This window comes from Colletotrichum paranaense (assembly GCF_030867605.1).
Source record: "Colletotrichum paranaense strain IMI 384185 chromosome Unknown Scaffold_19.1, whole genome shotgun sequence".
NCBI classification, from domain to species: domain Eukaryota; kingdom Fungi; phylum Ascomycota; class Sordariomycetes; order Glomerellales; family Glomerellaceae; genus Colletotrichum; species Colletotrichum paranaense.
In genome coordinates, this window is record NW_026848977.1 from 285193 (window position 1) to 299818 (window position 14626).

General features: G+C 54.9%; 4 protein-coding genes across 4 annotated transcripts; 2 read left to right on the forward strand and 2 right to left on the reverse strand.

The window, feature by feature from the left end:
* Nucleotides 1–328: 328 nt before the first annotated feature.
* On the reverse strand, nt 329–2370 carry CPAR01_15396 (serine carboxypeptidase; the record flags this gene model as incomplete). Its single annotated transcript, XM_060499645.1, has 3 exons — nt 329–1681; nt 1738–2098; nt 2228–2370. The coding sequence occupies 3 exons, from the start codon at nt 2368–2370 to the stop codon at nt 329–331; spliced, it is 1857 nt and encodes a 618-aa protein (XP_060341645.1).
* A 2187-nt stretch (nt 2371–4557) lies between these two features.
* CPAR01_15397 (uncharacterized protein) lies at nt 4558–5490 on the forward strand (the record flags this gene model as incomplete). The annotated part of the gene is made up of 4 exons (XM_060499646.1): nt 4558–4870; nt 5052–5162; nt 5228–5346; nt 5434–5490. 4 exons carry the CDS (start codon nt 4558–4560, stop codon nt 5488–5490), a joined length of 600 nt encoding a protein of 199 aa, XP_060341646.1.
* Nucleotides 5491–6240: 750 nt separating this feature from the next.
* Nucleotides 6241–8352, forward strand: CPAR01_15398 (uncharacterized protein; the record flags this gene model as incomplete). Its single annotated transcript, XM_060499647.1, has 2 exons — nt 6241–6644; nt 6711–8352. 2 exons carry the CDS (start codon nt 6241–6243, stop codon nt 8350–8352), a joined length of 2046 nt encoding a protein of 681 aa, XP_060341647.1.
* Nucleotides 8353–9728: 1376 nt separating this feature from the next.
* Nucleotides 9729–14282, reverse strand: CPAR01_15399 (uncharacterized protein; the record flags this gene model as incomplete). The annotated part of the gene is made up of 1 exon (XM_060499648.1): nt 9729–14282. The coding sequence occupies one exon, from the start codon at nt 14280–14282 to the stop codon at nt 9729–9731; it is 4554 nt and encodes a 1517-aa protein (XP_060341648.1).
* Nucleotides 14283–14626: the final 344 nt, after the last annotated feature.

Sequence of the window (14626 nt, forward strand, 5' to 3'; positions counted from 1 at the left end):
AGAAGAGATACAAATCATTGGCATAGGACAAAGGCACGATTCGCATGGGGAAACTGTAGATGCATCCTTCAAGTATCAGGCCGTAGCCAAGACGAAAAATAACCAAATTTTCCCTATGGAACGAAAAAAATATCTTCTTGCTTCTATCCTTATTCAGACATCGCATAAAACTCCGTTTCCGTGCTGAAGCCTAATGTTCATTCATCCTCTGCCCTTTGAAAAAAGATAACCTTCGCTAGACTTTCCATGCATTGTTTGGAGGAGCATCAATGATAGTGTTCGACCTGTGCCAACCTCGCATATCATTGCAAAGCTGCCGTTGACTCTTTTACCGCGCTGAGCGGCTGCCGTTTGCTCTGGAGGGCTTCTCATGAGCCTCATCATCGCTATCGCCTCCCACACTGTAGCGGTCCTTATCCATCGTTGGTGTCGTTACGTGCAAGTCGTCCAGTTCGCTCTCATCGAAATCGCCCGTCTCAACGTCACGACCAGTCCTCCGATCACGGAATCCCTCGAGACCACGCGCGGCGCCTCTTTGAGTGGTAGGAGGGGTATTGCCCATAATGCCAGAGTAGCCTCTGCGCTTGCGGCGCTCCTTCCAGACGTACCAACCCCAAGCACCCGCTGCGATGATGACAATGATGAGGACAATCTCGCCCGAGCGGTAGTACGCCTTCCATTTCGCATCGTCCAGCTTCTTCTGCGTTTCCTCGTCGTCGGAGGTGCTGTTGCCAATGTTGCCGACCGAGGTGGCCGGGCCGGTCTCGCCGTCGAGTCGGGAGTCAGTAGGCGTGCCGCCAACAGAGCTGATGTCGACCTTCATGACACGGTCAAGCATATCGCGACTTCGGCGAGCGTAGTCGAAGGGCACCATGTGAGAAGAGTTGTAGAAGAGAATGTAGGTGAGGTTGCGGGCCTCCTGCCAGAAACCAGCAGCTTCACCCTCGACCGTCCAGTCGCGGCGAGGAGCCCAGTTGCCGGGGGTAAGCTCGAAACCCTTGCCACCATTCCATTCCATGTCGCCAATCATCTGTTCGGTTCCCATGTGGTTGCAGATAAGATCCTCGGCGCCGGAGAACAAAACAATGGGAACCTCCTTGAGGAGATCGGGAAGGAAATCTCTCGACGGTGCAGAGTTGGGAGCTCTGAAAGCGGCACCAACGGCACCGTTGCATTCCTTCCATCCGGTGTTCTTTTGGGGGTTAATGTGCAGGGCGTTGACAACTTCGGTTTTGCGCAAGTAGGGGGTAACGTTGACCAAGTCTGGGGGCCAGTTCATGCCGCACGAGGGGTAGGTGTCGCGGAGGCGAATGTCGTACATGTTGATGCATTCGCGCTCGCCCTTGGAGTTTACCTTGGCTGTCTGCTCGAGCAAGCTCTGCAAGACAGCCTCGCACTCGGAGAAATCGACAGTGTTTGTGACGGCCAGCGAGGTGCGGCAAATGCGCCATTGCTGCTCCAACTTCAACGCGACAGGGGATCCCGTCTCGATGAGCTTCTTCTCGTATGCGTATTTCAAGTAGGCGTCATATTGCTCCTTGGGAGAGATCCAAGCGTTGCCCATGATCAGGCCCTTGAGCTGCCAAATGTGCTTCGTGCCAGGCTTCTTGTTTCTCTCAAGGATGTGCTTCGCAATGTAAGGAATGTGCTGACCGGCATACGATTCACCAGCGATGTAGAGCTGCAGAGTTGTTAACCCAATTCTAAGCAGTTGCGTTTCAAATACAGTATACTCACGTCGTCATGTTCGTACTCGGGGAACATGGCAAACCACTTTTCGAGGAATGCAACAAATTGGTCGGCCATCTCGGGGAGCTCGTGCAGATAGCTATCGGTATCGACGTAACTAAAGCCGGTACCGACGGGGTTGTCGACGAAGAGCAAGTTGGCGAACTCGTTCCATGAGCCGTTGTTGTACTCGAGGTTGTCCTTATCCTTGACTCGGTAGGGACCGATTTCCATCAGGGCGCCATCCTCGGAACTGCATCCTGGACCGCCGTTCAACCAAATTACAGTGCGCTGCTTGTTGGCGATGTGCTGGTTCTGGAAATGCCAGAAGAAGAGGTTTCCGTTGTGTTCTGGTGTTACTTCGACGTGGCTGTGATGAAACGCGCGTCAGCTTTGGATAGCTCTCCTGTTTACGAATGCCTCTTCGTTTATTCCACAGGGGTCAAAAAGGGAAAATGATGAAGTGCTGCAGGCGCGGCAACTTCGGAGAGCAACGTACCCAGCGTGCATCTTAATAAAAGGCTCCTTGGGTGCGCCGGGCAGTTCGTGGACAAAGTAATCGGCGGCGCTCTGGGCGGCGACGGCGGGCGTCCATGATGCCAGCGCAAGCAAGATCGCTGGCACCATCGAGAGGATAGCCATGATGGGGGAAGTGTGTGGCCTCCCCGAGGCTACCTGGGTCGGATTAGGTAGATAGAGTTACGGATGTGTTCCAACCCGCGATTTCATAGAGACGTCGTCTTTCCCCCAACAATGAAAAGGTCGAAGAAGAGAAAGTCCACGATCCGTAGCAGGACGGACGTGTGTTTTGCAGATTAGGGTGGTTGTTTGAAGGGAGGGCGGACGTTCGGGAGGGAGAGAAAGATGGGAAAGGAAGGATAAGTGGAAAAAAACAACGATGCGCAAATGGTCAAGGTACAGTTCGATTGAATTATCCAGGAGTAGGACCTGAGCCGTGGACCCCAAGGCGAGAGAGCGGAAGTTACAGCTCAGATCTGAAATGTGTACTTTCCGTGCCATCCTGTCCCCGAGTCTTCCCCCAGTCGGTTCGATTCGTCCACCCACCCCCCGGCCGCGCACTCTTCCCGTTCAATCCTCAGGCTGAGAACCAGTCAGCCAGTCCACTCCCATCAGCCATGAGTTACCCCTGCCCGCTGTTCCGCCTACCAAAATAGGCTGGCGCAAGTGGAGGCACTGGAGGGCAAGAGAGGGAGTGAGGAAGCGGGCGGGCGTGGGCACAGACGTGGAAGGAATTGGGGTTCCCGTCGCCTTTCCTGTTATCGCCCAGCGGATGGTAGCGCAGCCGAATGGTGCCGCAGGGAACGACGGAGAGAGTCTGCCCTGCTCTGAGCCTGTCGCAAGTCTCCAAACAGGGGCTTCTCTTAGCAGCCTAGACTCTCACTCACACAAGACTCCAGTGTGTGAAGTCGGTGGCTTCCTCAGCTACCACTACCTTATTGATAGGTACTCCAGAGCCCAGGGAGTACTGCTGCCCATGCCGCCATGCGTGGCGTCCGCTAGGGCTAGTCGGGCGCTCAACGGACCGCGCGTTTCTCATTTTCGACCGGCTCCCACCGATTACCGGCTTACTGATTGATTATGACGGTGTATTAAAGTGTCGATAGATCAACAATGAACTGAAGTCAAGTCTGTACGACGATGAGATGAACTCACCGATGCAGCTGAGTGTTGAGTGCCGTAGGTAGAGCAAAGACCTCCACCTCCATCTTTTTCTACCTTGGCTTCGTCGATCGAACCCCCTTTTTTGTTTTTGTTTTGCTTCTTCTGCCATTCTTTACAACTGCCAGACCGGGACCGACCCGGGATGACATGCTCATCATGCTCAGGAGCCGTCAGGATACCGGTCAGGTTACATGTAGACAGTCATACGCGTGGAACACTAGAAACTCCCCTTGGCACCCATCCGAAGCACAGATCGCCCGGGTTGCTGGGCTCGGAGACCCGGCTTATGTAATACGCTGTTTTCACCACCTTACCGTGTACGCGCATATCTTCTCCATCTTTTAAAGCATCTGTAACCTGAGACAGCAGCCCGCCCTGTCCGTTCCTCTCCTCTCCGTCTTCGGCCCCTGGTTTAAATAATGATATCTGCTCGACGATATGAGGACCCTGAGGAGGACGGAAAGAAGTCCATTTCTTCCCACAAGGACCGCCCCCGGCCCCGACACTCACGGCATGCTCTATGCAACCCCACGATGACAATGCCGAATGAATGGTTATGGGACCGCACCGGCACAGCCGTTGCCAAGTGAAAGCCAACCATGCGGAACCTGCGGAACCAGCCACAGGTCAACTCACGTTCTTTCTGTGTATCTTTTTTAAGTGCCGCGTAGAAGTCGAATGAGTACCTACCTAATAGTGAATAAAACCAAAAGCGGCGTAGGAGGCGTACATGCTAGGGCACGCCTAGGAGCGTTAAGCATCTGGCACCTTGCCGCAAAAAGGGCGCCTGCGATGGCTCGAAGCCTTAGTCCTTTACGGATAGAGTGAGCAAATCCCAAGTGGAGAGAGCCCAGCGGGCAGGCGCCTAGATCTGATCCAGGGCAAGTTCTCAAAAAAATCAATGGACTCCAAAACAAGCGTTTGACCACAAATTTCAGCCCATTTTCACTTCTCCCACCCCCAGCTAACAGCCTGCCACCCCAATCTTTGCGCTATTACGTGGCCTGGCCATTCCACCTGAAGCGAGAAGAAACAAAGCAGTTCAGTTTGACAAGACAGCCCCCTGGTAGTATCAAACACAAAAAAATCGAAACATCCACACAAACCCCTTCCTCCGGGAATACACACCCAAAAAAAAGGAAAAAAATGCCAGGCAAGACGTACATTGTCGAGCACCTCGACCCCGAGCTGGGCCCCTGGTCCGAACTCGAGTACATCGCCATCGCCAGAGAAACCCACGCCGCCGAGGGGACCTTTCTCCTCTCCTCCCTCCCCGCCGGCTTCGTCGCCCCGGAGAAGCTGCAGCAGGTCCCGGCCTTCAAGGCCGAGAACCGGGGCGTCGAGGAGCTCTACGCCGCCGACAAGTCCCGCGTCTGCCTGCTCGACCCCTCCGCCGCCAGCGACCTGAGCCCCGAGGACGGTGAAAAATTCGACGCCTTCCTTTTTGGCGGCATTTTGGGTACGTCATTCACCCCGATGCGAATTGGTCTCGTGAATCTCATTCCTCATTGAACTTTTTGCTGATTATTTCCCTCTCTTTAGGCGATGACCCCCCAAGAGGTATACTATTCCTTACCATTCCACTCGTGACCTTGGCTTGGTCACATAAATGTCAAACCCCTTCTCGCTAACCCCTGCAGACCGCACCTCCGAGTTGAGGAAGAAGGGTTTCGAAGGCAGACGCCTGGGTCCCACCCAGATGACGACTGACACAGCAGTCCGCGTCACGAGAATCGTTGTCGAGGAGAAGAGTACGTGCCAACCACCCTTCTCCTAGTATCGCATAACTCAATGAGATGCTCACGGGTGACAATAGCACCGCTGGACAAGATTCCTTACGTCACATACCCCGAGCTCAAGTTCAGTGAGCATGAGAGCACCGAGATGCCCTTCAAGTATGTCACGGATAAGGACGGCCAGCCCATTATGCCAGAGGTGAGTTTCAATAATTTTCCCATCCAGATACCTCCTCTGCGAGAAGTTCCATGAGATGAGAACTGTGTGAGTCTGACATCTCTCCAGGGCATGGTTGATCTCATCAAGAAGGATGCCGATAAGGCGATTGATGACCTCTTTTAAGATACCACACTACCAATTGAAATTTAATGACCGTCATGAAAACTTCGTGTCCAAATTCTTTGCGTCTCGCGTTTGCGCGTCTTTACCAGATCACCAGCAACTCGGCCATACTTTAAACTCTCAAGTCAATCTAGTACATGCCGGCCGGCATTGACCCGATATCTCAGATCGGTCGCGGTGAGCCTATCTCACATCTTGGGAACCCCAAAATCTCGGGCAGCTTGCCGGATCCCGGACGGACGGCCCGGCCGGCGCACTTGACCCCGCACAAGAGATCGGCCGTCACTCACTCAGAATCCGGGACGGAAGGCTTCGTCTGGTTGGTCCCATGTCTCGTATCTGGACTGAGCCTCTAGTGAAGTTCGTCTGCCCTGATCAAGAGCTCAGTTCCAGCTAAGCCATTCCACGCTTATCCTTACTTGTCTACCTCTGTTTCCTTGAATCCAAGCCTATTCACCGATCAACTCCGCTGTCGAAACTACCTCGCATCGTCCTTATCAGTTCGACTTTCCTTTTTCGGCGATCCTAAGCACCTCAAGTTCGCGGTTACATCCTTGCTCCATCAGAGCTTCAATACTCAATCCGCCATCTCATTTATATCTCGACGTTCGCCAAGACCCTCTCTCTCACCAAGGGCCTTCCTCATGACTTTCTCCCACACATCGTGACATCTTTGAGTCCTCACCCCTCCCATCATACCTCAACCCACACTCTACCTAAACAGTATCCCCGGGCAGAAAGCGATAAAACATGTCCCACCCGCAAACAACCTTCCGCCAAACGACCTTCACAGCCCCCTCCCTCCTCCGCACCCGCCGCGCCACCGTCTCCCGCACCACAGTCCACGCCCAACTCTCCCAGCTCCGCGCCAACGGCCAGTACGACTGCTTCAAGCTCGGCTGGCACCCCATCTACGACGACCGCTCGCGCTGGCCCGCGCCCCTGCACCTCTTCTGGGACAGCGACGTCGCGAAGTGGATCGAGGGCGCGTGCTATTTCCTCGTAGACGAGTACGATGTGGAGGTCGACGCCGCCGTGCGGGAGCTCGTTGCCATGATCCGCGGCGCGCAGCATGAGGACGGGTACCTCAATGTTCACTTCTCCGTCGTGGAGCCGGGCAAGAGGTGGACGAATATTCGTGATATGCATGAAATGTGAAACCCCATCTCACTTGACTCACCACGTAGATTACAACAGAGACTCACAGGGTGAAATCACAGGTACAACGCCGGCCACCTCATCGAAGCAGCCCTAGCCCACAGACAATACTACAGAAACGACCTCCTCATGGAACCCCTCGAAAAGTACATCTCCCACATCCACCGCCGCTTCGGCCCCGGCGAGGGCCAATTACGAGCCTACCCGGGCCACCCGGAAATCGAGCTGGCCCTCCTGCGGTGCTACGCGGCGACGGGCAACACCGAGGCCTACGACCTCGCGCGCTTCTTCCTCGAGGAGCGCGGGAACCCGACGGGCCAGGAGGGGAAGCACTACTACGACTGGGAGATGGAGCGGCGCGACGAGCCGCGCTGGAAACGGCCCAACTCGTGGCCCATGGACAGGTCGTACTGGTACTGCCAGGCCCACGTCCCGATCCTCGAGCAGGAGTCCGTCGAGGGGCATGCCGTGAGGGCGATGTACCTCCTCACCGCGGCAGCCGACCTCTTGAACATCTCACGGAAGAGCAGCGGCAGCACAGCTCCAGTCCGACCCCTGACCGCCGCCCCAGCCTGGCTCGCCGCCCTCCGACGCCTCTGGTCCTCGACAGTCGACAAGAAAATGTACCTCACCGGCGGCGTCGGCGCCGTAGCGCAGTGGGAAGGCTTCGGCATCGACTACTTCCTCCCGCAAGGCCCCGACGAAGGCGGTTGCTACGCCGAGACGTGCGCCTCGGTCGGGGTGATGATGCTCGCGGAGCGCCTGCTGCACGCGGACGGGCCGGAGCCGAACGGCCGGTACGCCGACGTCATGGAGCTGTGCCTGTACAACAACGTCATGACGGCCATGAGCGCCGACGGGAAGGCCTTCACGTACGAGAATCAGCTCGCGAGCTGCGAGGCAGCGAGGAGCGAGAGGGAGGACTGGTTTGTGTGTGCTTGTTGTCCGCCGAATGTGACGAGGCTGTTTGGGAGTTTGGGCGGGTATCTTTGGGATTATGGGGGTGGGAGTGGCGAGGGCGAGGAGGGGAAGACGGGGGCGGCGTTTGTGAATGTGCATTTGTATAGCAGCGCCGAGGTGAAGTTCCCGGTGGACGGCGCCGAGGTCACGTTTTCGCAAAAGTCCAACTGGCCGTGGGAAGGCAACATCCTCTTCCAGCTCAAGGGCGCAGACTCTCTCAATACGACGATCCGACTACGTATCCCAGCCTGGGCGATACAGCATGGCCACGTCCTCACGCCTACACCACCGACGGGGACAGCTACGCTCGAAAAGGGAGGCTACCTCCGCCTAGACCCTTCGTACACGGCCTCGAACCCAGTTTTCTCGCTCGACATCGGCGGCGCCAGCTTCGCGCCGCGGTATATCGCGCCCCATCCGTACACCAACCAGCGCACGCTCAGCCTGGCGAGGGGACCGATCGTGTACTGCGTCGAGGACGCCGATCACCCGTGGGAGGAAAATCACTTCAAGGACGTGGGGATCAAGAGGGGGACGGCCGTGGAGGAGGAGTGGAGGGTTGACGAGAAGAGCGGAGAGGGGTATTTCGCGTTGAAGACCACGGGCTGGGAACGGTCGCCTGAGGTTCTGGCGAGGGGCGAGGATGGGGTGGAGAGGGAGCTTGTATTTGTGCCGTTTTACTTTCGGTCAAATAGGGGCGGTAAGGGACAGATGAGGGTTGGGTTGAGGGACGACGGGAGGTGAATGAAGGGTAAATATTTGTAAGTTGATATACGTAAGGTATGCAAGATTAAGGTTCGATACATGAAGACAAAGGAAGCTATACAACCAGCCACTTGGCCTGAACTATGGAAAGTAAGGCATCTTGCCTTGGAGTAACCAAAGACGCAGCTCATGCTCATCAAGGTGAAAGTGAGGTCGTCTTCTCTTTCCATATAACTCCTATCCGCCCAAAAGCCTCACCTCGCTCGTTCCTTCCGCTTCAACGCCCCTTTCCTGCCCTCCCCCCCTCCCTCACCCGAACAAGGCTGGCCACCATAATACGTGAGGAGTCTATTCACCTCTTCTGTCACCAGCACCCATCCGGCCGATTGGCCGGGTGGTTTACACTCTGACGCAGAGAAGCCAAAACAAATACTCCAATGAAGCCGTGCTGGTCCGAGGGGCGCGCTGTTCGAGTCCGGACAGGGGCGTGAATTCTAGCGTAAGTGATCACCAGCTCCCTTCCCTTCCTTTCCTTTTTGACTTTTTTTTGGGGTTTTTTATTCTTCTATACTTGGTTGTCTTGATAATCTGAAGTTGGTGGATAAAATCTTGGTCATTGATAAATGTGGTATGTTCTGGTAATCTTGGTGATATTTAGGCAATGTTGCTTCCTTCCTTGCTTTTGGGGTGCTCGTCGAGATTCAGCTGTTGATTCATCTCCCTTGAACGAGATTCTGGTCGTTGAACTAGGACAGTCCACAGCGACATAGAGCTCTTTGCCGAAGCAATCGTCCATAAGCATTCTGAACTAGAAACCTCGAACAGCATCTTGGCTTGGACTCTTTGCGGGGACTACTCTCCTCTCTAATGTAGTGGGACTTCTTCTGTTCACAAGGGGGGCAAGGGGAAACCCGTAGAACCAACCCCATTTGTCTATTCATATTGAGTCACTGAATTCACACAAGGGACAGCTGATGTTGGAATTATTGTCATTCGTAGACAACGTGGTGGCTAGTGTACAAAGGTATTGGCCTGGTCTATTGGGACCAGGTAAGTAAGCGGCACGCGAAGTGCCCGCAACAATGATCATCTCAAAACCCCCGTCCAGTCCTGTTATGCATGTTTCCTCAAGACCCATCCCTGTTTCCATGATCCACGGTTTCGTTGATGCAAATGCTAGACCCCAGTTCCTGATAATGCTATGCCGAAAAACAAGATGAAAAAGACCTCTGCCCTGTCACATTCCCCGGGCTGTCTTCGTTTCACCAACCTCTGTCTCACGGGACGAGCCCGAATCCTTGTTTCACTTCCCACGTTCGGCGAGTATTATAACAAAAGAAAATTCCGGGGTTCCTGTTCCCCAGATCCAGCCAAATGTGACTAGGATGTACATGATCCGCGTGGCGTTTGCGGATTTAATTGTCGTGCCTGAAAGTGCACTTCTCCCCTCTAGCGCACTTGCCTTGCTGCCAAAAGCTGCAAGGCTTGGTTCCGATGAGAGCCCGATTGACAGGGCGATGGGGAGCGAGCGTGGCGCCGCCAGGAGCGTTGCCCTTGCGGTTCTTGCCCTGCTTACCACCCTTTCCTTCGCGATCACGATCACGGCCACGTTCCCTATCCCGCTCGCGTCCACCGTGATGCTCGAACTCGTCTCTAGTGTCCCGGTCGCTGTAGTCCACAAGCTGGCGCTGAAGGTGAGGAGGAGGCTTATACGAGTTCGCGTCGTGCTCAGGCGGAGACTGTGGAACGACTGGCGGAGGCGGTGCTTGCTGCTGCTGCTGGGGTTGTTGCTGGAGCTGTGCGAGCATCATCAGCTGCTGGTAACCAGTGTCTGATGGGTTCAGCCCATATGCGTTGCCTTGCGCTGCCGGCTGCTGCTGGGCCATCTGAGCGAGCATCGCTTGAAGCTGGGAGTCCTGTGTAGGCTGTGCCGCGGGAGCCGGGGCAGGTGCTGCTTGAGCTGATTGCTGAGGTTGTCCGCCCTGGAGCATGGCCATGTACTGTGCGTATTGTTGCTGTTGCTGGTAGTAAGCTGCCCACTGCTGCTCTTGAGTTTCAGATGCAGCGGGTTGTTGAGTCTGGGCCTCGTTCTGGGGTGCGTTACGAGCCGTATCCTCTGCCTCCTTCCTGGCTCTCGCCGTAACGTCCTTCTGGTATCCGGCCCACCACTCTCTCGTTCTTTCCTGGTCATTTGCCAAGTATGCTGGTGGACTAGTCGCCGGGTATGGCAGTCCTCGCAACGTCTCAGCCGCCTCCTCAACCTGGTCGGCGGCTGCTTGAATGTTTGGGTCCGGGTAATCGTAGCGTCGGTGAGTCTGCGGGGTAGCCGAGTTGAACGGGTTGGCATCACGCCAGGTCTTCACCTCGTCGGAGGTGAGAATGCTGTGGACTTTGTCGTCAAAAGGTATCGCCGGAATAGGCTGCATCTCCACTGCGGGAGGCAGGATCGGCTGCGCGTTCTCCTTGGGCGGTGTCATGTTGTACGGTTCGGGCACCACGGCCGGGGCAATTGGCTTAAGGTTGCCCAAAATCGAGTTGATCTTTGCACCGGGGTCGTCCTTGGCATCAAGGCGCTTGCGAGCATAGTATTGCGCCGCCTCCCAACCGAATGTCTGTGTCTCCTTCCAGCGCTTGTGGATCTCGTCAAATTTCGGCTCACCCTGAGGCAACTGATAGACTTTGCCCTCAGAATCGCTCGTGACTGTCGCAGACTCGGGAGCTGGAGACTTGGGTGTAGGCGGAATGTCGGCAATGTCCATGTAGGTGACCATAAGCTCCCTCTTCTCCCGCTCCTCTATGGCTTTCTGTTCCTCTGTGTGGAAAGTCAGGTTACCGCCACGAGTAACGTAAGACTTGTTGCGAATGTCTTCGGGGATTCCAGAAAGGTCGGCGAGGGTAGGCATGGTCCAAGGCTTCTCTGGCAACTCGTCCTCCTCGTCATCATCCTCATTGTAATTGCGCTGTTTGAGCATCATACCCTCGGATCGGTCATCCGCTGCGTCCTTGGTCATATTATCTTCGCCTTCTGCGACCTCTTTGGTAAAAATGCGAATCTCCACCAGCTCTTCAGGGGGCTTGAAGCTCACACGTAGATGGCGGCGGGCCTCTTTACGAAGTCGCTTTGCCTTTTGTTCAGGTGTTTCCGAGATATCTTTCTTGCTCGAATCCTTCGCCTGTGTTGAGGGCCCGTCTGGCTTAGGCGCGGTAATGGAGTCGAGTAGAGAAGCAATGCTGGACAAAGAGGAGCCGCTGGAGACAGCAGCCTTGGGAGCAGACGCCCTTGACTCGGGCTTAACCGCCGATGCTGCTGTCTTCTTGTCTACATCCATAGGCGTGGCCGTGTTGGGTCCTTCGGATTTCGAAGGCTCACCCTTAGGAACGTCCCTTGGCCCAACTGGCTTAGGCGCCCGAATTTTGCTAGCGAGGGTAGTCGATTGCACTGGTCGCTTTACACCAGCAAATTTGGATTGCAGACTTCCGGCAACCGGCTTGGCCCCGACCTTGTTACCTAGCACACCACCTGTTGTTGACTCGACGGCTAGTTTCTTGGCAATGCGAGAATCGATTTCCTCATCCCGGACTCTCTTAGCAGGAGAGCCATCAATAGGCTTAGCGACCGGTTTGGTGACTTTGTTGACAGGAGCAGCCGACGTTGTCTTCTTGATCTCGACCCCATTGGCTGTTTCTGTGTCTTTCTTAATCCTCGACGCTATCGTACGGACCAGTTCCTTGACCTCAGCATCGCCCTTGTCAGCAAGGCGCTTCCGCACGTTCTCGAAGTTGACAGCTTCTGTAACTTTCTTGAACATGCTGATATTTGACATGAATCGAAGAAGAGCCTTGGGCAGAGGTCCGCTGAAATCACCAGCCTTTATGGCGCCTATCAACATGTTGACCAGACTCAAGATGCCCTTCTGATGACCGCCAAAGTTCTCCAGCACGGCCTCATCGCCATGTTTAGCTGCCGCTTCGCAAACTCGAGTGAAGGTCTCCTTCTTGACGTCGAGCTTTTTGTTCCACTCTGCAATTTCCTTCTCAGGCTTCTTCTCCTTCGTTGCTTGGTCGAGTTCCTGCTTCAAACGGTTCGTCTCCGATCTCAGCTTAATGAAAAATTCACCCAGAGACTGAACGGCGCCAGCAATGAGCGCATTAGTTCTAGTCGCGGAAGGATCAATGTAAACAATGCCAAGGATGTCCCAGACAGCACCCTCAATAGGGTCTGCTGGCCGCTTCTCAGGACGAATGGGCTTCTTTCGTTCTTCTTCCTCTTCCTTTCGAGCCTTTCTCTGGGCTTTGGATTTGGCGGCCTCGTCGGCCTTGAGCTGTTCCTGGAAGGCGAAGGGGTAGTCGGCGTACTTAGGTCGCCGAAGACCTAAGCTCGTCATCTCACGTTGATATTGGTCGATGAGAGGTCTTGCCTCCGTCTCGCGATCGTCCGGCTTTCCGACAAAGTTTGGAGACGGCTTGTAATTTTCCATGAATCTCCCTTGAATCTCACACGGAAGATCGGGGCGGAGTTCAGGCAAGATACGTCTTCCATTGGGTGACGGCAAAGCGACTAGAGGCGCGAGTCGGTCGTAACTCTTGGGCGGGATCAACTTGGCTGAGCCAGTAGCAACAAGAAACGAAGCTCCGGGAATGGGAGGGAACTGCTTCTTGGATGTGGCGTTGCGTTTCTTAAATTGTGCCAGGAGAGACAATTCTTCCTCGGTGCTAGAAGGCAGGACCAGTGTTTCTCCATCTTCTCCCTTTTTGACAGTCGCATCGCCAGGGGAGTCGGCTTGTTCAGGTTCAGGCTCCTTCTTGACGACACGCTTGCGCTTCTTCTGCGGCGCCGGCTCAGGTTGGAGCGCAGGGTCGATGACATGCGTCTCAGGTTGAGAAACTGGTGCTGCAGCGATGAGCTGCGGTTGTGATGGCTGCAACGGCTGCTGATGGTTGTGCTGCTGCTGCTGCTGTGGTTGCTGCTGCGGCTGCGGCTGTGGCTGTGGCTGCGGCTGTTGTGGTTGAAGTTGACGAGCCGGCGCCGGTGAGGGGGCTGGCTTGACCTGGTGTATGGACTGTTGTTGCTGGGCTTGCGGAGATTGCTGAGGTGCCGGATCCTGACCTGGCATCTGCCTTGCAGCAACGGGTTGAAAAGGTGATCTTGCTACAGGCTGAGCATAAGACATTTGCTGAGGGACAAACTTGCTCTGCTGGTATTGCGGCGGTTGATTTTGCTGGAAAGATGGCGGAGGCGTTTGGGTAGAGAATCCCTGGCTGTTTTGTTGACGAGGCGGCTGACCTTGAAAGGGATGAGGTGATTGAGAAAAGACTCTCTCAGGCTGAGCCTGATGTTGTTGAGGTGATGGAACATAGCCCTGAGGAGCGGGTGAGAATGACTGGGGAACAGAGTCGAAGCGCTGCTGCAGCTGCGCCTGGGACTGGTGGCCATGCTGAGGCATGAGTTGAGCCTCGGTATATTGAGGAACATTTCCATTGAACAGCTGATTGGCCTGACCGTTGTATTGAAATTGTTGCTGTGTGAAGTCAGGGGTATGACTGTGGTTGAGGTTGTCGATGTTGGCGTTGTTGAAATCAGCCTTGCTCGGCTGGCCGTATAAGTCTTGGGGGTATTCACTTAAACTAGCCAAAGGGTCTTCTTGGCCAGCGTCTGTGTATGCAGTATCAAGCGAGAATTGGCCATGGCCGTTATGGAAGTTGCCGTGATTCAATGTCGACATGCCGTTGTGGTCGTTGGCTACGACGGCATGCCCTTGATGTGGTGAAGCATAGAGATTATTCTCGTTTGTGTTGCCCCCCCCTCGTGGGGCAAGTTGTGGGAAAGCATTTTGGTTGGGAATTTGATGCTGCCAATTTTGGGAGGCATCGAACTGGTTGGATCCATCAGGGAACGCGTAGGAGCCCGACCACATATTATTGTGGCCTTGAGCAGAACCCGTCTGGCCATTTTGCTGCCAGTTCTGCATTATATCGGCCTCTTCCTCCGTTATGGAAGAAGACGCAGTGAGAGACGATGAAGTTTAGGAAATCCTCATACAATCATTGGTGGAGAGCACTGCACAGCTTGAGCCAATTAGCATCTATCCGATGGAGGTGCACTACTTTTGGCACGCCTTCTAGCTTGACGGTGCGGCAGGGTGATCAGACGAGCGAGGGAAGAAGACTCGACGCTGATTGGGCGCCGCCAGGGATGGAAGCATTTGGGGTATGAGAAAAGAAACTCTTTCAAGAGGTGGGGTGGAGATAAGAGTTTGGGGAAGTTAAGGTTCGATGGGTGGAATAAAATCTTGATAGGTACTCCTGCCAGCTA